Genomic DNA, 24,966 nt, shown 5'->3' with positions numbered 1-24,966 from the left:
ACCCTTACTGGCCTATTTATTCACTTAACAATACTGTTTAATACTGTTCACAGTGGCATTTTTATGATTAAAAGCAGCATATCCGGAGCTGGGTGTCAGTTGCGTAAAACCCCACCGCCCACCCCTCCGCTACCCAAGTGGATTTTGTGGTCAGGCTATTTTCAAATGCCAGCTCCCTCATCTGAAACAGGAATGCTCCCTTCTAAGTCTGCTACAAAAATTAGAAAGGTGGAGGGAGAAAAAAAAAAAAAAAAGATAAGAATGCAACAGATACTCACACTAGTGGGCCTCCGAAAGAAAGTTTAAAGACAAGGCTCAACGGGCCTAGTCTTAGAGGTGCAGTCTTGTATCTACAGGGTGGGAGTGCTGGGATTCAATCCTGGGTCCTCTTGCCTACATGGCAAGCACTCTTAGCTGCCAGGCCATCCCCTCAGCCTCTCTCTCTGCTCGAACTCCAAGGCCCTCTTCCCTACCCGCTTCTCTGCCACTGGAATGCCAGCATTGAAGGCATGTGCCGCCGCGTCCCGCCCATCTGCTGATCTTACACTGTGGACTAGGGGCTTGGGAGTGCCAGTAGACAAACTCTTTAATAAAGAAACATAATGACAAACTTTTATAAGTTTTTTTATAAGAAACATAACTACTTAAACACTGAGTTGTTGAAGGCATCACCTGGCCTATTAAAAAAGGAAATTATTTTCCATCTCTGACCTGTTCAATACCAGCTCCAGATATTCGGGTGCAGATTTAAAGCCACCCTCAGTTTATCTCAGGAGGGGTGGAGGGTTCTTTTATTTTACATTTTATCCATGTGTTTTGTTTGCAGAGGGAGGGGATTGCTCATTCCCAAGATGAGCTCAGAGGACGACTTGCCAGAATTGGTTCTCTGTGGGTCCTGAGAATCGAATGCAGGTAGTTAGGCCTGGTGACAGGTACCTTCACCTGCTGAAGCATCTTGCTGGCCCCTAGCTTGTTTTTGTTTTGTGTTCTAAGTACTATTCGGTGCTGAACATACATGGTGTTCCTACCCTGTACCAATTTTTTATCAGACTTCTAGAATACGAACTCCAGAGGGAAGATCCTTTTCATTGTCTCCCCAGCTCCTGGCACACGTTTAGGCCAAAAAAGAAAAAAAAAAGTGCTTAATCAAGACTGCTACTAGACTATCCATTATTTCAAAATAGTGCTACTCATCTAGATTATCCTAATATGGGAGGGGGCAGTGTAAAAAACTAGTCTCAAGAATACAATCATGAACAGTATGTAGCACAATCCTGTGCAGCGCAAGTAGAAACTGGGGAGATAAAGTAAAGGGCGCTTGGCTGGAGTGCGTTTTTCAAACCAGCGAAGGCGTTGCGTTCCCGGAGCTCAAGCGGGGGGCACTCGGCCGCCGCCCTCTTGCGTCTCACATTCCTCCTCCAGAAAACTGTGCATCTGGAACTCAGTCCAGCCAGGACAACCAAGTGCCCGCTGCTAAGTCAGGCAACCCCTGTGTGGCCGCTCCCGGCGCCTGGGGACCCCCAAAACCGGGGCGGATCGCGGCCCACCCGGGTCAAATTCCAGCGCCCGCGCTCCGCCCTCGGCCCAGGAATGCGGAAGGGCCGCGGGACGGGCACGGGAAACCGGGAGGGAGGTGGGGACCGGCGACCCGGGGCGGCTGCAGCGGGCGGAGGGTGGGTGCCGTGCAGGCGAAGTCGGGGAATCCGCATCGCGGCCACCCAGGCTCGGTTGATGGAGACGCACAGCCAGGCTGGCGGCCGCCCAGGCCCGGGTCCCGCCGAGCGCTCGCCGCCGCACCCCTCTCCCCCGCCGCGGTTGGTCGCGCCCGGCTCGCGGGCGCCCCTTCCGCCCCGCCCCGGGCCGGAAGTGCGGCGCCGCCACCGTCCCCTCCGCTGGTCGCAGTAGCCGGTCGGGTCGTCTCGCGCGCGCGTCCTCGGATCCGGTGAGTGGCACCCACCGCCCCCCACCCCAGGCCGCGTCCGCCTGCAGCCCCCCCAACTCCCGGGCGAGGCTGGCGGGGAGGCGGCGGCGCTGGATGAGGCCCTGGCGCAGGTCCCAGGCGGGCGAACCGTGCCCGAGGCTCCCCGGATCTTGGGCACAGGCCCTTGCACGGCCCGGGTGACCCACACCTCGTAACCCCGGCTGCCTGCACCTGCCGCGGCTGCAGGCTTCGGGTCCTAGCGCTGTGCTTGCGCCCGCTGCTGCGCGGTTCCTGCCCAAGGAGCCAGCCAACCGGTACTGGGGTTCGCGGTTAGCAAAGGGCTAAAACGGGCCGGTTTCCGTGCGTTCTTACCGCGCCTTCCGCGGACGATCCAAGGAAAGATGGGAAGAACTGAGAACCCGCGGAGCAGGGGGCTCCCCAGAGGAAGAACCGGGTGCTTTGGGTTGGATGTCTGGGAGGAGGTAGCAAAAGCGAAAGCTGAAAAGTACAGGAAGCACGGGGTGCCGGCCCGAATGAGGAAGGTAGTTAGCCGGCTTAGGCCTTTTTATGGGTGTACTGAAAACCTGAAGAGAAATGAGAAATTACGTAAGAGGCTTTAGGAAGCCGCTTGAATCCCTCTCGCACAATGAGAGGGCGTTTAGGGGGTCAGGTTGACAGCTTTTGTTAAAGGTGGCTTTGCTGTATGTAGTCCTGTGTGTTGGAGAAGAATTATAGCGTTTTCTAATTCAGTAGACTCTTAGAGACTATCTCCTGGAACTTTTAGTTTACGACCGATCATGGGAAGTGCTGGGGTGATTTGTTTGTCTGGGCTCACTTGAGGAATTCATAGGATGCCACCAGTTCTCTCTCTCTCTCTCTCTCTCTCTCTCTCTCTCTTTCTCACACACACACACACACACGCACGCACACGCACGCACGCACACACACAGGCACCTGATCACTCTTCTGAGTACACAGCTTTTTGATGGTTCCCTCTGTGTTAAATAAAGAGTCTATGATGGCAGCCTCCGTCTTTGCTTATGCAGCCCGGGAAGGACAGATGCCCAGGTGATGGTGGCTGAGCTTAGGAAAACCAGTAAGTCTTAGCAGTCTTGCCAGGCGTGGGAGTGGGCTCAGGTTGGCATTTTTTTAGAGGAAGTAAACGGCTTGGAAAGCATGATATCCTGGACAGTTGCTCTGGGCTCTGTGGCATGGACTAGAGACTCGTTTGCAGACATTGGGAGGTAGTCCTAGCTACTCCATAGTTTGTGGGGCTACTTCCCATGCACAGGCCCTCCTCCTCGGACTATGGGAGCGAAAGGGTCTGCATGGAGAAGTGAGGCCAGACAGACCTAAAAGCACTTGAGTCAGAGAACTCAGCGAGATGAACGTCAAACTTTACATCACCATTTTCTAAGCCCCAACGTACACTTAGCCTTGCTAGCTACCTCACCAGAAGTTTTCAAGGTGGGCGCATTGTAGCTGCTGATGGGAAGGACACGAGGGGCTGGTGGGACATGACCTTCAGCTGGATTCCCTGGGTACACATTCTGCCACTTCCTAGCTTTTGTCTGGGAAATATCGATAACAGTAAGCCTGCATTATAAGCTCTTGTGCGGGTTAAATATTAATGCATGTGACACCTGTAGCTTGTCCTTTGATAATATTCATCCCAAGTACTGAGCAAGGGATAACTAGCTGGTGCCATTTGTGAAGGGTCTCTTGAAAAGGAGACTCGATAAGTGTGCACTGACTCTAGAAAAAAAAAAAGCCTTATTTTAGGAGTGCTCAGATCCAGCACTTACCTAACCGTGAACATTTGTGTATGCAATTTGTTTTTGATGGGAAGAAACTAATTATATGCATGTTCTTGCTTGCCTAGTATTTATTTGGCACCTGCCATGTGCAAGGCAGCCCTCTAGACTTCATAATCCAAGTAGAAAGACAAAAAGCTGTAAAAAGCCTTTGTAAGTAAATTGATCTCTGAGTTCGAGGCCAGCCTGGTCTACAGAGCTAATTCCAAGACAACTAGGGCTGTTACACAGAGAAACCCTGTCTTGAGAAAACAACAACAATAGTAATAATAAAAATATTTGTAAGTTGTAATTTGCAATGTAATTCTACTAATTAGTAGAAAAGAATAAAGGGCTGTTCAATGTGTAGCCCTTGCCTAGCACATTTGAGGCTCTGGGTTTGATACCGCACACACTCAAAAACATTTTTTTAAAGAGGAGGAGGACCACTCATAAACTCAATGGGTCAGTGCCACAAATATTACATTGAAAGAATCCAGGCTGGGCTGGAGAGATGGCTCAGCAGTTAAAGAGCACTGCCTGTTCTTCCAGAGGACCTGGGTTCAATTCCCAGCATCCACATGGCAGCTCACAGCAATCTGTAATTCCAGTTCTAGGAATTCTGGCTTCCTGATGCAGACAGACATGCAGGGAAAACAAACAAACAAACCTTAAAAAAATGAAAGGAAGACGCCCCTACACAAGTACTGTACACTTGTCATTTGATCTCAGAGAGCCCTGACAAGAGAAGGTCAAGGCAGTGGTGACCTCCAGTCCTAGCACCTGGAAGCTGAGGCTAGGAGGTCCTGAGCGTCACTCAGCCTGGGCCGTCTCAAAAAGGAAAAGAAATTCTAACAAAATTTGCCTAGGGGGCTGGGGTGCACAGTTGACTTCCGGGGAACTGTCTGGAATGGTGTTTAACGTTGGTAACTAACTTGGGTTATTACATGGGTGTACACGGTTACAGAAGTGATTAGAGCTGACTGAGAAATGATGGAGAGCTGCCTGAGAGGGACACCCAGAGCTCCTCTAAGGGGGGAGGAAGAGATGACCCAGTGTATGTGTCGAGTGTGAAAATATGAGTATGGGGCAAGTTTGCCTGGTGTTAAGAAAAGTTGTAAAAAAAAAAAAAAAAAAAACTGTTTGGCTCTTTATAAGAAAGATAATTATGCAACTTTTAAAAACCTACGTATGTGGCATAAAAACAATTACATGTCATTAAGTATATGAGGTTAATTTTGTGAGGCATTTTAATTTGATTATATACTGAATTCTCTCTCTGATTGCTGTTTCCAGTCATGTGATCCTCATAATTAGAACAAATACTAACTAATCACGAGAATCCTTGTGCAGTTTCTAGACTCTGACAGACCTTGGAAAAGATGAAACTGGATTTAAAAACATAATAGTTTTAAGCCTTGGAGCCACTCTGTGCATTTTGTTCTTCCCGTGAATCTGCTTACAAATCTGCCAAACGAGAATCTGCTCCCTGGATAGATGTACCACCGCCACCTTGGGTGTCTGACCCGGGTATCTCAGCTACCACTCTAGTGTAGTCGGGCTAAATCGAGAACTCTTTTTTGTTTAATTGTGTGTGTGTGTGGGGGGTACCTGTGGACCAGTGAATCAGAGGCATCGGATCCCCTGGAGCTGGAGTCACAGGTGGGTGTGATTTCCCGGCCCCTCCAAAGTGGGTGCTGAACATCTGTCTGGGTCCTCTGCAAGAGCAGCATTCACTCTTAATGACTGAGCCATCTCTGCAGCCCCTGAAATCTGGATCCTTTATGACTTCTTTTTTCCTCCCTTTCCATCCCTAATTGACTCACATTGAGTGATGACTTTTATCTCCCCCCCCCCCCCCATTTTATGGTTTGTGTTTGGTTCAGTCTCTAAGACAAAACTTCGTTCTGTAGCCAGGCTGGCCTGGGACCCATTGTGTAGCTCAGGCTAGCCTCTGCCTGGAGAGTGCTGGGATGACGGGCTTAAAGCACCACACCCAGCTTGAGTGGAGCCTTTGCGATACGAGTTTTTCAACCAGTATTTATATAAGCACATTTAAGGATAGAACTTTGAGGAAAGCTGCAATTAGAAAGCAAGAAAAACCTGCAAGGCAGTAGAGGAAAAGGAAATAGGATAGTGGTGACAGAGAGAAGAATTGCTTTTAAGACAACCTGCCGTACTGGGACAGAAGTTCTATCATGGCTACGTTTTCTTAATCAGAAATAGAAAATCCCCTAGTCACCTGGCTGGTCCATTTGAACTTTCTAGAATTCTGTGGCTCTAAATGTTTCCTCGTCTCTTATTAAAGAAAGGGAGTACCAGTGGTGTTTCTGCTTTTCTACTGACATGTAACTGATTCTTCTCAACTTTGTTTTGAGCACCTACAAGCAATACCTGGGGTTTTCACTTTGAGACAGGATCTTTATTGTCCTGGAGCCAAACTATGTCGACCCGGCTGACCTTGAATTTAGGGATATCTGCCTGCCTCTGCCTCCAGAGTCCTTGGATCAGAGGGTGTGCCACCACACCTGGCTAATAAATTCCAGTCTTTAAGAGCCCAGACTCTCCTAGCAGTGTAGTCTTGTGTGGTTGTCGTTATCTGAAGGGGGATTGTCTCCAGTGTGGCTGACTCACAGGGCTGGCCAGGTGCTGCTGGCTGTGGTAAGAGGCCTCAGTCCCCTGCTTCCGGGTGCTAGCATCTATGAATTGACTGACAACCGGGCAAGCAGGGAGGCAGTGTCCGTTGTGACAGTCAGCCACCATCGTTTCATAACACTGTTGTTTACACGGGTTTCTCTTTTCACATTGGGGTAGCTGGACAATGACAGCTGTTGAGGGTCACCTTGGAGACTAAAAGTTCAGTGCCACCAGCATTGTAGCATGAAGGGGATGCAGGATGTAAGTCTAGTTGTTCAGGATGTCTGAACTTGAGGTTTTTTAAGTACATGTTACATTAAAAAAAAATCAGCAAGCTAATTTTTGAAGAGACATTTTAAAGGCCATCTGGGGTGGGTTGGTGGGGTCTACTAAGTAAACCTGCCTACAGACTGCATGTAATTTGCTGGCTGCCAGTTACTGGATATGTGCCGCCTCTGAGTATGTGCGTATGTGTGCACATGCATGTGCAGCCCAGAGGACAGTCCCTGGTGTCATCCCTTAGGCGTGCTCAATTTCTTTTTGAGGCCTATCTCCAACTGGCCTTCCTGCATCACCAGACATGGATTCTGGGCTCAAACTCAGGTCCTCATGCTCACAGGCAAACTGAGCCATCTTCCTAGCCCATGAGCCACCTCATGGGGAAGACGGGGTCTGGAACAAATAGCTAGACAAAGGTCAAACAGCTGTCCATATCAGAACTGGAATTTGAATCCAGGCCTCCTGCGAGACATTCACCCTCAATAACCAACTTTGAAAAGCCAGGGGAAGCTGGACCGACAGACAGACACACAGCCATAGTGGACTAAGTAGTTTCAGCCTCGTGTATTTTATTATCTCATGATGCCGAGTGTTTGCCTGCATGTGTGTCTGTTCACCATGGGCATACCTGGTACCTGTGGAGGTCAGAAGAGGGTGTTGTGTCCTCTGGGGCTGGAGTCACAGACAATTGTGAGCCTCCATGTCAGTGCTAGGAACCAAACCCTGGTCCTCTGCAAGAGCAACAAGTGCTCCTAACCAATAAACCAGCTGTCCAGCTCCCGTCTGGTGCATTCAAACTCAACTCTTGGCCTCCACTCCCAACATTCCCTTTCTGTTAGGCTAGACTAAGAAGACGCAGGCGTCGTTTCTTTATAACTTAAGAGATGACGGATGCATGACCAACTGCTGGGGGAGAGTGTTTTTTATTGGCCATGTGGTGATAACAAATACTTGGGAAAGCATTAAAGGGCTGGATATTGGAAGCCATAGACAGCTGCAGCTTGTGCTCTGAGCATCTCTCCAAGCCTGGGAAGGAAGCCTTACAGGCAGAATGAAACTCACAGATTTCTGCTCGTTAATGATGTGTTCCCTTGCTTTGACCTGGCTGTCAGACATTGACATCGCTTGTAAAGCCAGCTTCCTGCACCCATGCTGTGGTGTGATCTGCGAGCACAGGCAACCCTTAGTTCACTGTGTTAGAAATGTAGAGAAATAGTAAAATGTTTGAAGAGGAAATGCATTTTGTTTTTATTGGTAATTTATATTCTGGGCTATGTTTGATTGTGAATATTTTCTTTTTAATTATTTTTATTTTATGTGTATTGATGGTTAGCCTACATGTATGTATGTCTGTGTAAGGGTGTCAGATCTTAATTAGCTGCCATGTGGGTGCTGGGAATCAAACCTGGGTCCTCAGGAAGAGCAGCCAATGCTCTTAACCACTGAGCCATCTCTCCAGCCCCCTATTGTGAATATTTTCACCTATAACTGTAGTATAAAGGTAGGGGTTGGGTTAGGCATGCACACGCACACACACACACACACACACGCACACACACACACACTAGGTATACACATGACTGAAGAAATGCCTCAGTTCGTAAAGACCAACCGATTCTGCCCAGCCTGGCAGCTTGTGTTTGATCCCCGAACCCATTTGTTGGGAGGAAACCAGTTCACAAACCTTGTCTTCTGACACACAAATAAATATTTTTTAAAGTGCAAGTATGGTAGTGCATGCTTGTGGTACCCTCATTGGAGAGGCAGGGTCAGGAATGAGATTGCCTGTCTTGAGCCAGAACTAAGTCCGGGTGACTGATGAAGATGGGGCTCTCGGTGGTGACAGAAATGAGGAAGGCGAGCCCATCTGAGGGGTTTGCGGAGGAGGACTTGGCCCTTGGCTGGGTGAGTGGGTAGACTGAGAAATCTGAAAGCTGGGAAGGTTGAGAGGGAGGACAATGGATTCAGTTTCAGCGTGTTGATTTTGCTGTGTCTGTGGGATGTGCGGATGGGTGTGCTTCCTGGGCAGTTGGATATGACCCTGAAGGTGAAGGTGAAGGAGATATAGGCCTTGGAGCCAGAACAGTGAGAGTTGATGAGATCACCCAGGGAAAGTCAAGTAGGAAGGGCTTTAAGCCATGTAAGGGAATTTTGATGCAACCAAGAGGCGGAGACTGGCTTGAAGACTATAAAACATTTCACATAAGAGCCAGGTGTGGTACATGCCATAATTCCAGCACTGGGGAGGCAGGATAGAGGACTCTATACCACCCTTTCCTCCCCAACTGGCCCCTGTCATGATATTTTATCACCAAAATTGTAATCCTAAGGCAAGGCCACCACCACGTCAGCAGCCAGAAAAATAGAAAGAAAAGCAAAAGGGAGAGGCAAATAGCTCGTTGGTGGCCACATTCTGCTTTTCCTTTAACTTTCATATAGCTACAGTCAGATATCAAGCTAAGTTACAGGCAGAAGGAAATTCACATTTATTCAGGACAGATACATGGAAGTCAAGGCATTGGAATGTTGAGAGTCTGGACTGTGAAGCTGGAGTACTTCAAACCTGCACTAAACCAAGCATCAGTACTTCGGGAGCTTGTTTAAGGTTGAATAAACATTGAACAGAAAGTCCAAAGCCCAAGTTCCTTCTGTTGACAACTAGCATGGCTAGAGTGCTGGTTGGTTTTTATCAACTTGACACAAACCTGGACATCATCTGGAAAGAGGACATCTTAATTGAGAAATGCCTCCATCAGATGGGCCTGCAGTCCGCTCACTCTGTGAGGCATTGTTTGGATTGATGCAGCAGGCCCAGCTCTCCATGGGTGGCCCTGGGTTGTATAAGAGCGCAGACTGAGCAAACTATGAGGAACACGCCAGGAAGCAGCTCTCCTCCTCCGTGGTCTGGGCTTCAGTTTCTGCCTTAAGTTCCTGTCCCGACTTCCCTGAAACTTGTAAGATAAAATAAACCCTTTCCTCCCTAAGTTGCTTGTGTCCGTGGCATTTTTATCACGATAGAAACCCTAAGACAGCTAGTCGTCCGTCCGTCTGTAGTAACAGTGAGGGTGCAGTTTAGCGGGCCCTCGCTTCCCACACCACTTTTAAGTTTAGGTGTTCCTGGAACCATGCTACGGTTTGATGATTTGTTAGGACTCTGGGAACTCACTGAGAGCTGTGGTTCTCCCTGGGGGGCGAATCCAGGCGGAGGGTTCCTAACACAGCGTCAGTTGTCTGGGCCAGTGAAGTCATGGGCAGTGTTAGCTCCTGCTAGCAGTGTTGCAGAACACTGCCCATCAGGGCTTTGTAGGGTAGATGCCCTCAACTCTTCAGGTCTGACCTCAGCTGATGCCACATGACCAAAACTCTCCCTTCATAACGCATAAGTCATCCGGTGTGACCTAAGACAGTAAACATCGGGCAGGATATTGCAGTACCAAGGACAAAGGTTGTGTATACTTCCCTCTGAACAATCTTGAATTATTTAACACCCAGGGACATTGATTTTATTTTAACTTAGGGGGTGACTATCTCATAGAGCAATCGTAGAGATATAATAAAACACTGGATCAAACGGTCCTAGATCCCACAGTGGGAGAGGAACAGTTGGCCTCTCGTTCCCACACACTTGCCTGCACTTTCAGACACACATCATAAGCATCGTTATCATCATAATTGGAGCTGAAGAAATGACTCTGGGTTAGAGCACTGACCATTCTTCCAGAGAGCCTGGCTTCGGTCGCCAGCACCCACATGGCAGCTCACAGCCATATATAACTCCTGCTCCAGGTATCTGGCACCCTCTTTGGGCCTCCTTGGGCACTACACACATGTGGTGTACCCACCACATGAGGCAAAACACTCAGACACATAATTTCTTAAACAGCAGTAACATTGAGGGTCAGGAGAGACGGCTTATTGGCTCATTGACACGGCCTGCTCCTGTAGAGGATGTGGGTCCAGTTCCCAGCGGCACATGGAGATGCACATCAGTCTGTAACTCCAGCCCCAGAAGACCCAGCTGTAGTAGATATTCACTCTGTCCGCACCTGTGGCACTGACCACGCCCATTGTGGGTGGGGAAAGGGTCGGTCATGACCTGGGGGAACTAGGTCTGGGGAAGGAGGCTCTCTTGGGATGCCTGGAGGCATCCTTGGGACCAGGAACCTGCTGGTGTTCATCAGTCTCTATTGTAAGTTATTTCTCCCTGAATAAACGTCTATTCAGTCTATCTGTTTTCCCTGATCCTTATTAATCCACGATACCCAGTACCTTCTTCTGGCCTCCATGGGCACTGCACACATATGCACAGACTCCATGAAGGCAAACACTCTATGTATAAAAATAATAACACCTCAAAAATGTTTTTGAAAAGTGGCCTGATAATTTGTGAGATTTCCAAGTTATGTATAGCTAGCGGTTCATGACTTAGATTTGAACTTCTGACTCAGAGCTGATAGTATTATGTCTTATGTGCAGTTGGGCATTGTCTAATGCTGGGGATACATTCTGAGAATCCCTTTGTTGGGCAGTCTCGCTCATCTGCAAACACCATAGAGTTTACTTACACAGAGCCAGATAGAATAGCTTATGGTATATACCATTGTATATGCTGTCTGTCAGATTGACCAAAGCATTGCCATGCAGGTATTTGCATTGCTTAAATGTAGCTAGAGCATGTACCATGCCTATAATCCCAGCATTCAAGAGACAGAGCGGGGAGGATCAGGAGTTTAAGGCCATCCTTGGCTGCATGGCGAATTCAGTACCAGCCTAAACTACATGAGACCCTATTCTTTTTAAAACTGGCAGTTATCTTGTATTTGACAGTTTTAATCGCCAGTGGCTGTCTGAAGAGTGTTGGAGGGTAACACCAAATCCATTTGTGGAAGCTTAGAATGATTGGGAAGACGATGGCGTGGGAGCAGTTGACTATTAACTCTGCATTGTCAAGTGAGGGGGATGCAGGGATAGCTTGGGAGCCTAGCCTGCAAGGGGAAATTGGGTCTGGGTGATGTATTTTAAAGATGAGCACCATATCTGGCTATCCTGACCCTTGTACAGTATCCACTTAGTTCACACCATACTCTATGATAGTGTATTTTGATGGTGAAAATTGGGGTTCTGAAAGATGATTTCATACTGATAGTAAAATGGAAATAATAACTGATCACGCTTGGTCATTGTGAGGGATAAATGGGAAAATTGAGCGTGGCGAGGGTAAGCGGTTTGTGTGAGGGCGCCTGTGCCATCGGGAGTGCTAGGCACACAGCGTCCGGCCCCTGTTGTTATGTGTATGCGTATTTTTAATGATTTATTTATCTTTATTTTATGTGCACTGGTGTTTTGCCTGCCTGCGCGTCTGTGAGGGTGTGGGGTCCCCTGGAACTGGAGTTACAGACAGTTGTGAGCTGCCATGTGGGTGCTGGAAATTGAACCTGGATCCTCTGGAAGAGCAGCCAGTGCTCTTAACCACTGAGCCATCTCTCCAGACCCCTGTTATATATGTTTATATAAACTCCAGTGGATAAAAATTAGTCTTGGAAGCTTGGTGGCAGTGGCGTACACCTTTAATCCCAGCACTTGGGAGGCAGAGGCAGGTGGATCTCCAGGTTGGAGTCCAGCCTGGTCTACAGAGTGAATTCAGGACAGCCAGGGCTACAGAGAAACCCTGTCTCAAAACACAAAGAGAAAGAAAAAGATATTAATCTTGTAAAATGTGATGCAAAATACATTGATAAATTCTATTAACATGTACTTTCAAATCTATTCCAACTGTTACATTGAAAATAAAGCTTGGATGGTGCAGTAAATGTCTATATTACGATGTTCTCAGTCTAGCTGGGCGTAGTGACACATGACTTTAATCCCAGCATTTGGGAGTCAGAGACAGGCAGATGTGTGTGAGTTCCAGGCCAGCCTGGGCTACATGGGGAGATTCTGTTTTAAGAAAGAAAAGATATTTCTATTCACTAACTTTAGGTTTGTGTGTGTGTGACTTTTTGCTTTATGTATTCTGAATTTTCTTTTCGTTTAATTCCAGATTTAAACCACCACCATGTCGAGCAAAAAGGCCAAGACCAAGACCACCAAGAAGCGTCCCCAGCGGGCAACGTCCAATGTGTTCGCCATGTTTGACCAGTCCCAGATCCAAGAGTTCAAAGAGGCCTTCAACATGATCGACCAGAACCGGGATGGCTTCATCGACAAGGAGGACTTGCATGACATGCTCGCCTCTCTAGGTATCCTTTTGTGTGCATTTTCCCCCATGGCTATACAGCTCTGAACTATTTGTTTTGGGATTCAGTTCTTGTCCCCAACAGCCTTTGAGAAACTTTTGGGTGTGGGGGAGGGGCCTTTTCAGGACTGGGCCTGGCATGAGGGGAATCAGCTGCAGGAGGGGTTCAGGCAGGTACTGTTCCTGTTAGCTAAGTTATTGTGCCTGTGTGAGCCTGAAGGGTGCGTGTGTGCGCGCGTGCGTGCGTGTGTGTGTGTGTGTGTGTGTGTGTGTGCGCGCGCGCGTGCACGCACGGGGCACGTGTGCATGCCAGAAGGGGGTGTGTGTCTGTGTGAGCCTGAAGGGTGTGTGTCTGTGTATATTCACATGCGTGTGTATGTGTGCATGCTGGTGGCTATGTGCAAACGATCAGAAGTCGCGGTAACAATGCAGCCAATAATAATATACTGAGGGTGGCTGGAGGACCAATCATGAGCAAATGAAGAAAGATGTGGCACTTCATAACTAATAATGGTTGTCTGGGAAAGAAGGGCAGTGTTACTCAAAAATGGACCCCCCCCCCCAGGAAAGAGACTTCCACAATAATGCTTTTTATAATTTAAAAAGACATTGATTTTTTTCCCCCAGGCCTGCCTCTGCTTCCCTATTGCTAGGATTAAAGGTGCACGCTGTCGCTACTGCCCGGCTACACACGTTTTTTAAAAGATCCGTTTTAGATTCCTGTTTCACTCTGAGAACTCTCTTGAATCTTTGGGTCCCAGTCATCCCTGCCCTCCACCACCAGAATGCGGCAGGCGTTGGGTGTGATCTGCCAACGGGGAAGCAGGTTTTACTTTTACTTGTTCAGTGGCTCCTGTAGTACCGGTGAGCTGAGTAGGCATAGCGAGCTAGAATTGCCGTGCAGTGAAAGAGCCATCCATGTGTTACTTAAATTCTCCCAGGTTCTAGATCGGACTGTTGTTCCTGTTAGTTTGGTATAATCTGAAATGCTTCTGATCTGAAGATCCAACCACACATCCTTTTCATGTGTATCAGCTCTGTGTCCGAGGGGGCCTTCCAGATACCGATGTTAGCCAGCCCTCTTCACAGGTTAAAACTGAAGGGGGTTGAGTGGGCCGGATGGCACGGAGCTCGGTGTTTGAACCCCTGGGTGCGAGTTCCGATTCTTCCACCTTCTCCGGGCTTTGTAACCAGTTGGTGAACTGGTTTTCTAGATCTTTCCTATGGGGAGCTAGCTGTGTAGTTGTTCCCCTCACTGTCAGGCAGAGAGTTATATCAGTAGAGCTGAGATCCAGGATTCTCTTTACAAACAAGGCTGAGCAGGGGGATGAGACAGCAGAGTCGCTGAGAATCTGAGGCCAGCCTGGGCTATAGACGGAAACGCCTCCCCTCCCCCAAAAAGAGAAAAGCAAAAGCAAACAAAAGACTCTAGTCAAAAGAAGTTCCCAGTCCCAAACTGGCCTAAGTTATAAGTAATTTTGAAGCATACCAGTTCACATTAGTTCACATATCATAATGAGAAATATGTTGATTTTGTTTTTAAGCTGGTGTTAAACTAACAACCTCTTGATGAACCAGTGTAGGATCAACAACATGCGATATTGTGTTATTTCCTGTCTAAGCTTGAGACCTTGCGGCTCTGTTTGGGTGTTTGTTTGTTGTTTTATTTTGGTTTGGTTTGGTTTGAGGTTTTTTGTTTGGTTTTTTTTTTTGGCTTTTTTGTTGTTGTTTTTAACAAAAAGTGGTAAAGAAGCTGGCAAAATGACTCAGCATGGGAAGATGCTTATGTCTTATGCCTGTGGGGTTTGATCCCTGGAACACTTGTGGAAAGAGAAAAACTCTTGAAAGGTGTCCTCAGACCTCCACACATGTTATGATGCACACACACAAAATAACGCAATAAAAACCTTTTAAAAATATGTTTGGTATCATAACAATAGCCAGGTGATCCAAAACAAGTGAGTTTTGTCCTTTGTTTGAATGTGTGCTCTTACAGGCAAGAACCCCACCGACGCCTACCTGGATGCCATGATGAACGAGGCCCCAGGCCCCATCAATTTCACCATGTTCCTCACCATGTTTGGAGAAAAGCTGAATGGCACTGATCCCGAGGATGTCATCAGAAACGCCTTCGCTTGCTTCGACGAGGAAGCAACTGGTAAAAGCTGCTTGCATGTTTGTGTCCAGCTTCATTTTAGGGTGCATGAAGCACATTTTAGGACATGATTTTAACATCAAAACTTTTTTTAATTAAAAAGAAAACCCTGTTGTTTTAAAATAGCCCTGCCACACAGCTGTTGCTGTGTGGGTCCATTATGTAGCCTTAGAGAGTGAGACTCCTTTCAGAGACCCTGATTTCTCTGAAAGACACAGTTCACAGCATGAGTGCACTGTGATTGTCCCCTGAGCCATTGGTCCGGGTGACGTTGCCTTTTGTTCTGGGCAGCCACTTTTTACTTCACTTTATATTTCTATACTGTGTTTTTTTTTAAAGATTTCTTTTTTGTGTATAAATATTGTGTGTGTGTAAGATCCTTGGAACTGAAGTTACAGATGATTGTGAACCGCTATGGGATGCTGGGAATCAGACCCCGGATTCTCTCTCTGAAAGAGCAGCCTGTGCTCTTAATCACTGAGCTACTTCTCTCGTTTGAAGCTTTTAAAGTAATTTAGTATTCCTAAAAAAACTCCGAAGCGGCTGGGAAGCCTTATTGTATACTGGCTGTAGTATGTGGTAGTCGATGAGTTTGCTGGCCTAAGGCTGGTTTCGTTTAGAATCATGGCACAGAGTATTTGTGAGTCCGCCCTCTGTTGCCCTCCAGGCACCATCCAGGAGGATTACCTGCGGGAGCTGCTCACGACCATGGGCGACCGGTTCACAGATGAGGAGGTGGATGAGCTGTACAGGGAAGCCCCCATTGACAAGAAGGGCAACTTCAACTACATCGAGTTCACACGCATCCTCAAGCACGGCGCAAAGGACAAAGATGACTGAAGAAGCTCACAGAAACCCCTGCTGCACCCACAGCTCCATTTCTCAGACACGTCTCCCACTTGGTAGGACCTGCTGCATGCCACTTAGTGTCACAGCTTTGCCTCTTTATAATGTATTTATTTCAGACCTTTCTGTCATTTATCACTTGTATAATCAGACTGGGATGGGAACAATGTTGTAAATTGTACTGAAAATGAGATGCGAATAAAAATCAACAAATGTGAAAGCCTGGGAAAATACACCCGCATATCTGGTTTTGCTGGATTTTTTACATTTTTATATAATAAAAATGTTATTTTGAAATAAAGATTATGCTGACTCAAATGGAGTATAAAACGAATGAGTGATAGTTTGGGGTAGTATTCCTTTCTTCAAGTTCCCAACTTTGTAAGGATCAGACTTTATAATTTTCACATCCTTGTGACAATGTTCTTCAGGATTTTTTTTTTTTTTTTTTTTTTTTTTTTTTTTGAGGCAGGGTTTCCCTGTATTGTTTTGGAGCCTGTTGTCCTGGAACTAGCTCTGTAGATCAGGCTGGCCTCGAACTCACAAAGATCTGCCTGCCTCTGCATCCCAAGGGTTGGAACTAAAGGTGTGTGCCACCAACACCTGGCAAGAACTTTAGAACTTTTAACTGCACTTTAGCATCTTTAAAAGCTAGTTACACCCTTGATCTGTACCCTGCTTCCTCTAGGGAGATGTCTGCTAATGTAGGGTGTTGTCTAGACAAACGGACGCTTCACTGAGCAGCATTGCGCCTCCGTCTTCACAGTTTGGTGAGAGGGGCTGTAACTGACTCTACTGGAAGTGGAGGTGGTTACTGGGGTCGAAACCAGGGTCCTGAACCACAGCCACACCCTAGCCACTTGCCTTCTTTTGTGAGTTGGGGTTGGGTGAGAGCTAAACTCAGAAGCCCAGTAACTGGCTCTTCGGTCATTGTTGGTCAGAGTCACCGTTGTGTCTCCTGACTCCAGAACTCACAGTACTGGAGCCAAGATCTGCAGAAAGCAAAAGTGCCAACACATTTCCATTTCACCGAGTTCAGAACCCGGCAGTCATGGCTCACATTTAAAGTCATCTTGCAGAAGACAGTTATTTGAAAATTTTCAGATTTTTCCCAGGGAGAAAGCAGACGGCAAAGATGAACTATGCTCAGCAAATGCAAAGCCCTATGCTCAAACCTCGGTGGGGGGAAAAAATTAGAGGATAAACAGTATAAGCAATTACAGATGTGCTAAAGACAGGAGAAAAGGGTAGGCTGTTAAAAGTGCTTAAAAGGACGTTTGGTGACAGGGACGCCTATTTTTCCTTCTAAACATGGTGCTCGAAGTTAGCACGCGCACCACTTGCTGCCCGTGTCTTGTAGCTTGGTGTGGCACTCTGTCTACTTTCTCCTGCTGTCCTTTTACTAGCCGAGCTCTTCTCTCGCCTTTAAATTAGATAGTCTTCTGCCGTCGGGTAAACATTCACATTCTGCAAAGGCGAAATCACTGCTACTACTCAACTGACAAAGCCAACACTCGCATCCAGGACCCCGATGAATCCCAGGCATCCGTGTGAGGCTCCCGTTTCCACCTAGAATCTCAGTCACTAGGAAGTGTCGCAAAGCCAAGGGGACTGATTGTCAGGTAGGTAAGGCATGGCAGATATAGTCACCAAGCCACTTATCCGGTATTAACCAGCAAGCCCTTGTGATGCTTACCAAAGGCCAAGGCAGACAGGAGAGACAAGGCCACTGCTCTGGTAAGGCTCAGGTTCCAGGCAGGCACATGATGGATGACAGCACATAGATACTATGTGGTGGTGAAGAACAGTGCATGGCAGAATGTAGGCAGAGACAGTTCCTACAAGGTGTGGCCAGGGTGAGGTCTGCTTGACAAGAAGGGGTCCTATACAAAGGCTGGCGTGAGACTGTCCACTCAGGAGACGGCTCCTCCCAAGGATGTCATCAGTGGGGAATCCCCTGGCTTTAAGTAGGAAAGCGCCATGGTTTGTGTTTGAAAAACTCATTGCTGTGTATAGGATTGAGGGACAACAGACAAGGCCAGCTGGGGAGCCACAGCTAGCACCCAGGAGATGCAGCCCCTTGGCTTGGGCTAATGGGGACGTGGCTGTCCTTGTCCCACTGATCTACAGTCTGGCTGTGCCTTGTTATGACAGTCTATAAGTTCATTTCATCACTCTGCTTTGAAAAGAAAGGAAGAGAAAAACCAGATTGGAAGGACTGCTATAAATAGGTGCCAGAAGGTATTTTCAATGTTTAAGACAAAGCAGAATCAATGTCCAACAAATAACCCCTGGTGTTGAGTTCAGTATCATCCTCTGAGAGCCTTATTGGTCCTATGCCATTGGAGTGTGTGCGTATAAACCTCTTAAATGGCATGCAGGAGCCTGAGGACATAGATTTTTGGTAGAGTTCTTGCCTAGTATTTATTCATGAAGCCTCAGGTCCAACTCAAACACTGCATAAAAATACAAGAGCGTCAGCTCAGGCCTGTGTGATCCCAGCACTGGGAAGGGAAGGCAGGAGGATCAGAAGTTCAAGGTCATCTTGGATATATAGTGTTTGAGGCCAGCCTGGCCTCTTTGTAAGAGACCCTGCCTCGATAAACAAAATGGACTAAGCATTTTCTGATTGTTACAAGTAAGAATCAAATCTGCCTCTACGTGGAGCCATGCCATCGTCTCCTGTCTTTTAAGAGTTAATCCAGCATGCTGGAGAGAGATGGTTAACAACGCTTGTCATTGTGGAGGAATGGGGTCCTCGCACCCACACCAGACAACTCACAGCCGCCTGAAACTCCAAGTCTAGCGGACATCATCCACTAAACATCCAAGTTTGGCTTCCATGGGTATCTATACACACAGACATATAAATAAGTCTCAAGAGGAAGTTAACCCAGAGTCAGATGTGATGTCAAAGGTCTTTAATGCCAGCACACAGGAGACAGAGGCAGTAGGATTACTTGAAATTCCAGTCCATCTATGCCTACATGGCCACTTCCAGGCAAGCCTGGGCTACACTGTGAGACCCTGCCTCAAACAAACAATGTTTGGTTAATCCAATTGGGCAGGTCAATCACTTGTCTGCAGATCCAACCCTCAGGAAGGCAGGTCCACCCCGACCAACGCTGAAGAGGAATGAGAAGAGCCATCCCTTCAGTGAGGCACTGTACTTCTGTCCTGAATCCCTCCCTCTGCTGTAGCTGCAGAGCTGTTCTGAGGCTCTGTTGGTCTGCCCACTTTTCTCAGTCCTGACTCTCAGGAAGGCATAAACTTTTCTCTTCCCTTTAGATGCCGACAGAGCCTAAGTGTGCTTCCTCTGGGGCTTCGGGCTTCCTTATTGTTTTCCTAAAGCTCCTCTCTCTATCATGTGGCTGCTTGTCCACCATGTGGCTCATCTCCATGTGGCCGTAACTCACACGCCATGGCTTTTGCTTTCTCTGACCTCTTCCAGGCACATGCCGGGGTTTACAACTCGTTTCCCTTGGGGTTTTTATTTTAAACCCTAATAAAGTCATCCTTAAGCTCCCCTATGAGTCTATCCTTAAGTCAGGTCCCATGAAGGGACCTGGTTTTGCTGCTATCACTCTGTACGGAGTATGATAAACCACTCCCTCCAGGGGTGGCCCAGGAAAGTGACGCCACTAGTTTGTTACCCTTGCCCAGAAGTTATAAATGCCTTCGTCACTGCATTTTGTTCTCAGAACTCCAGGAAATGGATAATGTGGACATTGTTAGCTCGTTTTATAGGTAAGAATACTAACTACAGAAGTCACCTGGTTTGCTCAACTTTACTCACTAGTCAGATCTAGCTTCTAAGCTTTCTGACCAAAACATTAAGCCTATAATTTCCTAATTAAATAATTGGTGCCCATGGACTGATCAAGACACTTTCCAGTTAGAAGGGAGTTAAAATTTCCCTCTACTCTTTAAAGTTCAATAACGTGACCCAACCGTGTGTCTTAGGGTTTGTGTTGCTGTGGTGAAACACCATGGCCAAAAGCATCTTGGGGAGGAAAGGGTTAATTTCACTTGTGTGCACAGTTCCATAGAATAGTTCAGTTCATCATCAAAAGCAGTGAGGGCCGCAACTCAAGCAGGGCAGGAGCTGGTGCAGAGGCCACGGAGGGAGCTGCTCACTGGCTTGCTCCTCATGGCTTGCTCAACCTGCTTATAGAACCCAGGACCACAGCCCAGGGATGGCCTCATCCACACACAATAAGATGGGACTTAATCACTAATTAAGAAAATGCTCGGCAGCACGGAAGCATTTTCTTAAGTCTCCCTCCTTTCAGATGACTCTAGCGTTGTGGGCTGTGTGAGCAACACGGTGAAACTCTGAGACTGTGTTGATAAATTAACCTTGGGTCAGGGAGTGCAGCCAGTGACTAGTTGATAGGAATTAGCCATAGGGGGGACAGAGGAGCCAGGGATATGGACAGAGAGATGCACAGGAAGGAGTAGGGAGGGACTTTGAGATTCAAGGTCTCTTTTGGTTTGGGATGGGTGGAGACAAACTTTCTTGCGGAGTCTCTGGCCTTCTGTGACCTAGCAGGTTAACACCCCCCAACATTCTGACTCCTGGTCTCTATTGGTAAGTAGAACGGCTCAGGTAAAAACAAAACTCAAGCTTACAACACTCTAGCTGATATGAGTTAGGATTCAGGCTTCTGCACTGGCCTGTCCTTGGGGTCCTGACAGGACACGCCCTCAGCTGCAGCCACTAAGAGCACCCCACATTCACTACGCTCCCTTTGAGGGCCCTGCCCACCTCCCATCCTTCTTTCTTTCCCTCTCTGCCTGTCCCCACCCCCCCACCCCCCCCCCACACACACACCTTCCCCCTCTCTAGCCAGGACACTTGTCTAGGCTGACATTAGGAAAGTGTAAAAACTATCTGCAGGTGCCCTGATAGCCTCACAGGGGACTCAAGGCCAGGTGTTTGCCATCCAGACTGAGTAGGGGCTGAGACTTGGGGTGGGGTGGTGGGGTAAGGGGCGGGGAGGTTGCTGCGGGGAAGAAATCTACTGCAGACAAACCTTGTCTTGTTAAAGAGATAAACTATCCCAGGGAGCAGCCCCTAGAGGACTAGGTCACAGCCTGGAGCAGAAGCTGCTCTGGGCTCGGTGTGGACCTTTGGCCTCTTTTCCTGGACTCAGCTGTTTCCTAGAATGCTCTTAGGTATTTTTCAGAGCAAACGTCAGCTTGCTTTCTAGATCCAGTCAGCATTCGTAATCACTACATAGTGGGGATTCCTTACTTCCCTGCCCTCTAACATAGTCAATGCTGTCTAGACTGATGTGTAATTCTACCAGTACTATGCCTTACAGGGGACAGGGAGATGGCTCAGCAGTTAGGAGCGCTTGCTGCTCTCGGAGAAGATCCAGTTTGGTTCCGGCACCATGCAGAGGCTTGGAGCCATCTGTGACTCCACTTCCAGGGGATCCTGCTCCCTCTTCTGGCCTCCTTGGGTACCAGGTGAATACACATGCGTGCAGACAAGACACCCACACCGGTAAGTAAAGAAATAGTAAATTTTTATTTTAAAAATGTGTTGTGCCTTACCATACATGCACAAGCCGTGAGGTAAGAACATAGGAACCTTGTGTGGAGGATTCCAAGAGAATGTAGCCTGGGAGCCTGGTTTGGGATGTGAGAGTTTATCACATCCTGCAGTTTTGAAGGAAGGGTTCTTGGGTCGAAACACAGTGACAATCACAAATTAGACACATTTCCTTTGTACTTAGTCTAAGTGGATCTTCCTTTAAAAAAAAAAAAAAAAAAAAAAGTCAGATTCAGTTGTTTAACTAGAAGTGTCACTAGGTGGCGCTATTGGTCCTGGCACTGTAGTGAACCTAGCCTTCATGAACTTGAGAGTGCGGAGTGATGATGGATGCACAACCGTCAGAGCCTTGGCCCACTCAGTTCTTTAGAGAGAACAGGAAAGTCACGCATCCATACATTCCAAATTTAGGCAGTGGTTTCTGGGATTCGTTTTTTTACAGGTACCCATAACAAGTTCCTCCCTCCCTCCCTCCCCTTCCCCTTACTTCCAGCCAGCCATCCTTAATTCACATATAAATATTTGTTGAGTGGTTGGAAAGTTCCAGAATGTTCAGCTCTGGGTGTCTCTCACCCTCTCCTCCCTCTCTCTGTCTCTCTTTCTCTTCCCTCTCTGTCTCTGTCTCTCTCTCTGTCTCTGTCTCTCCCCTCTCTCTGTCTCTGTCTCCCCTCTCTCTGTCTCTCACTGTCTCTCTCGGCTTGCATTGGATTCCTGGCTCAAACTGTCCTCTGATCTGAATCTCCCAAGTAGCTGGGGCAGGCAGGCGTGACCTCACCCAGTCCCACTTCCTTGGTCACGTGAGCATTTGAGCAGAACCTTATCACTATTGCCATTATCGTGTCTATTTTACAGAGGGGAAGACGAAGGCTGTAACCCACAGATGTGTATAAAATGTACTAAGACAACACAAATAGCTTATGGGACAGCTTCCTATTGCTATTCCCTCCCCACATCTCCTGGAAATCTCATCAGAACAATAGCGGGGAATGACAAATTAATAAAAGACTTGACATGCTTGGCAAAAGGGAGCTAGAAATATTTTGTGGGACGTGCTTGGGTGTGTTTAAATATGTACGTTTGACATATCTTCAGGAAGTCCCCCAATCCCTCCAGGCCTGCTTCTGCTGCCTTGGGTTCTTGGGGCACAGTGCTTTCTTTCAGATGCGCTTCCGAAGGATCGGGATGAAGTGTTTCCTCCCGGACTTCGGCGCCTAGTATTGCAAGAATCCACACGAATGAACGCTTTCCTGCATTCGCCTTTTAATTGTGCTTTCTCAGATTATCTCTTTCCAAGCTTTGCTTGCCCAGTCCTCACTAAAGAAGTTTTTGTTATATTCAGGTGTTAAAGGCAATACAAAAAACCAACCCTTCTCTCTGGAAGTGGTGTAGCTCAAGCACTTTAGGGCTGGGATGTAGCTCAGTGGTGAAACACGAGGCTAGCATGTGGAGGCCCCGGTTCAATCACACACACACACACACACACACACACACACACACGCACGCACGCACGCACGTGCACACACACACTCATACACACACATACTCATACACATGCATATACACTCACACATGCACACACACACACTCATACACACATGCATACACATTCATATACACTCAAACACACTCATACACACACTCACACACATACACACTCACACACAGACACTCACCAACACACACACTCACTCATACACACCTACACACTCACACACACACATTCATATATACATTCACATACATACTCATACACACACACCATACACACACACTCATACACACATGCACACCTACACACCCACACACTCACAACATGCACACACACTCATACACACATTCATACACATACACCTACACACTCACACACACACATTCATACATACATTCACATACACACTCATGCACATACACTCATACACACATTCATACACGCACACTCACATACATGTGCACACTCACACATGCACGCACACACACGTGTTTGTCTAGTACAGTGTGGTAAGTGCCAGTTCCCCTTGATTGCTGGTGTGAAAGACAGCTGCTGTTGCGCTACAGTGTGTAACACCCCAGGAGGCTGTCAAAGCTAGCTTCTAAAATCTGCTTGCAGGAGAGCGAACACGTATTCCCTCTGGAGTCCCATTGCTGGCCTTCACGCTGGTCAGTTGCTTCAGCAACACTAAGAACGCAACCAGACGTGTAACAAAGGCGAGCCGTAGACCGGATTTCCGTCGTAGACTGTCTTTGAAATGCTGTGATATTCCTTGTCTAGGGTGGGGAGCGGGGTCCATTTGCTAAAGGCATTTGGGAGGACAGCTCCCACCTCTCAGACTAGAAGACCCCTACTCTCCCTGGTGATGTCACAGCCAGTCGGAGCAGAAGCACCCCCTACGTCAGACTCTTCTTGGCCCCTGAGCTTCCCACCTTCGAAGTCCATCAGGAGGCGGGATTGGCTTGGCCACCCAACCCCAGGGTTTGACGATGATGATGCTGGTGATGAAATTACCCTTGAGTGTCATTCACTCTGTGTGTGTTTTGGGGGGGAGGGTTCACACCCTGTGGGCCTATGCTAATTCTTTCTGTGTAGCTATGACCTAAGTTTCTGAGAGAACAACTCTAAAGAGAAAGGACATGTTTGGGGTCATGGTTTCAGAGGACTCGCTCTGTGGCTGCTTAGTCCCGTACACTGGATAAGAACGGCACATGGAGAAGAATGCTTACCACATGGTGGGCAGAAAGCCAAGAGCCCTAAGAAGGACCTTGGGACCAAGTATCACCTCCAAAGCCATGCCGCCCCCCAAGTGGCATACTTCCTCCAGCTATGAGATAACTTATTCCAAAGTTTCTAGAACCTCCAAAATAGGCCACCGCCAGCTGGGAACCAAGCCCTCTTCACAAAGGCCTGTGGAGGACATTAACTATCTGAAAACCATGACAGAAACCCAAACCTTGAATGTGAGAGAAGACAAGAATTTCCAAGCAGAGGCAAATGGGAAACAGTGCCTGCTTTTTTGTCTTCATAAACACAGCAATCTTAGAAAACCATTATGCCAGCCCATTGTAATCAGTGATTCCGAGAAACTCCTCCCAAACCCAAAAGGTTTGTTGTGTCTGACAGGCTCCCTCCCTCCCCCATTTGTATGTGTTAGCTTCTAACGGAAAGATATTTTTTTTTTTTTAAACCTTGCTCATGAGTCTGTTAAAAGACAACGGGGTCTACCGTCCCGTCTCTCCATGGAACATTAACCCGACAAGAACAGAAACTCCTTTCATCTCGCTGGCTTGCGGACCGACCGGAGCAGGCGGTGCAGAGGTGCTAGTGTCTAGAAGTCCCTGGTGCATTGCTGAGAGGCAGAAAGTGAGGAGAGCAGGAAGGACGTAAGGGGCTGTGGGGGAGGAAGCAGACAGAGGGGCAACACCCAAGGCTAGTCTAAGATGGCTGCACTGGGAAGACTTACAAATGGAGCTGTCCCCTCAAGGCAGCAGGCCGGGCCAGGGGTGAATGAACGCCACGGAGGACATGTGGATGCAATCAAATTGTTA

The 24,966-nt window shown here is 47.7% G+C and overlaps 1 protein-coding gene across 1 annotated transcript; it reads left to right on the top strand.

Moving 5' to 3' along the window:
- The first annotated feature begins 1,879 nt into the window (after positions 1-1,879).
- On the top strand, positions 1,880-16,167 carry LOC127226784 (myosin regulatory light chain 12B). The gene is made up of 4 exons (XM_051190917.1): positions 1,880-1,942; positions 12,671-12,869; positions 14,862-15,023; positions 15,688-16,167. The coding sequence occupies exons 2-4, from the start codon at positions 12,686-12,688 to the stop codon at positions 15,858-15,860; spliced, it is 519 nt and encodes a 172-aa protein (XP_051046874.1). The 5' UTR covers positions 1,880-1,942; positions 12,671-12,685; the 3' UTR covers positions 15,861-16,167.
- The last annotated feature ends 8,799 nt before the right edge of the window (positions 16,168-24,966 follow it).

Source organism: Phodopus roborovskii, unplaced genomic scaffold (assembly GCF_943737965.1).
Source record: "Phodopus roborovskii unplaced genomic scaffold, PHOROB, whole genome shotgun sequence".
Taxonomy (NCBI): Eukaryota; Metazoa; Chordata; class Mammalia; order Rodentia; family Cricetidae; genus Phodopus; species Phodopus roborovskii.
Note: the sequence above shows the minus strand (reverse complement) of the source record. Positions and strands in the feature narration are given on the sequence as shown.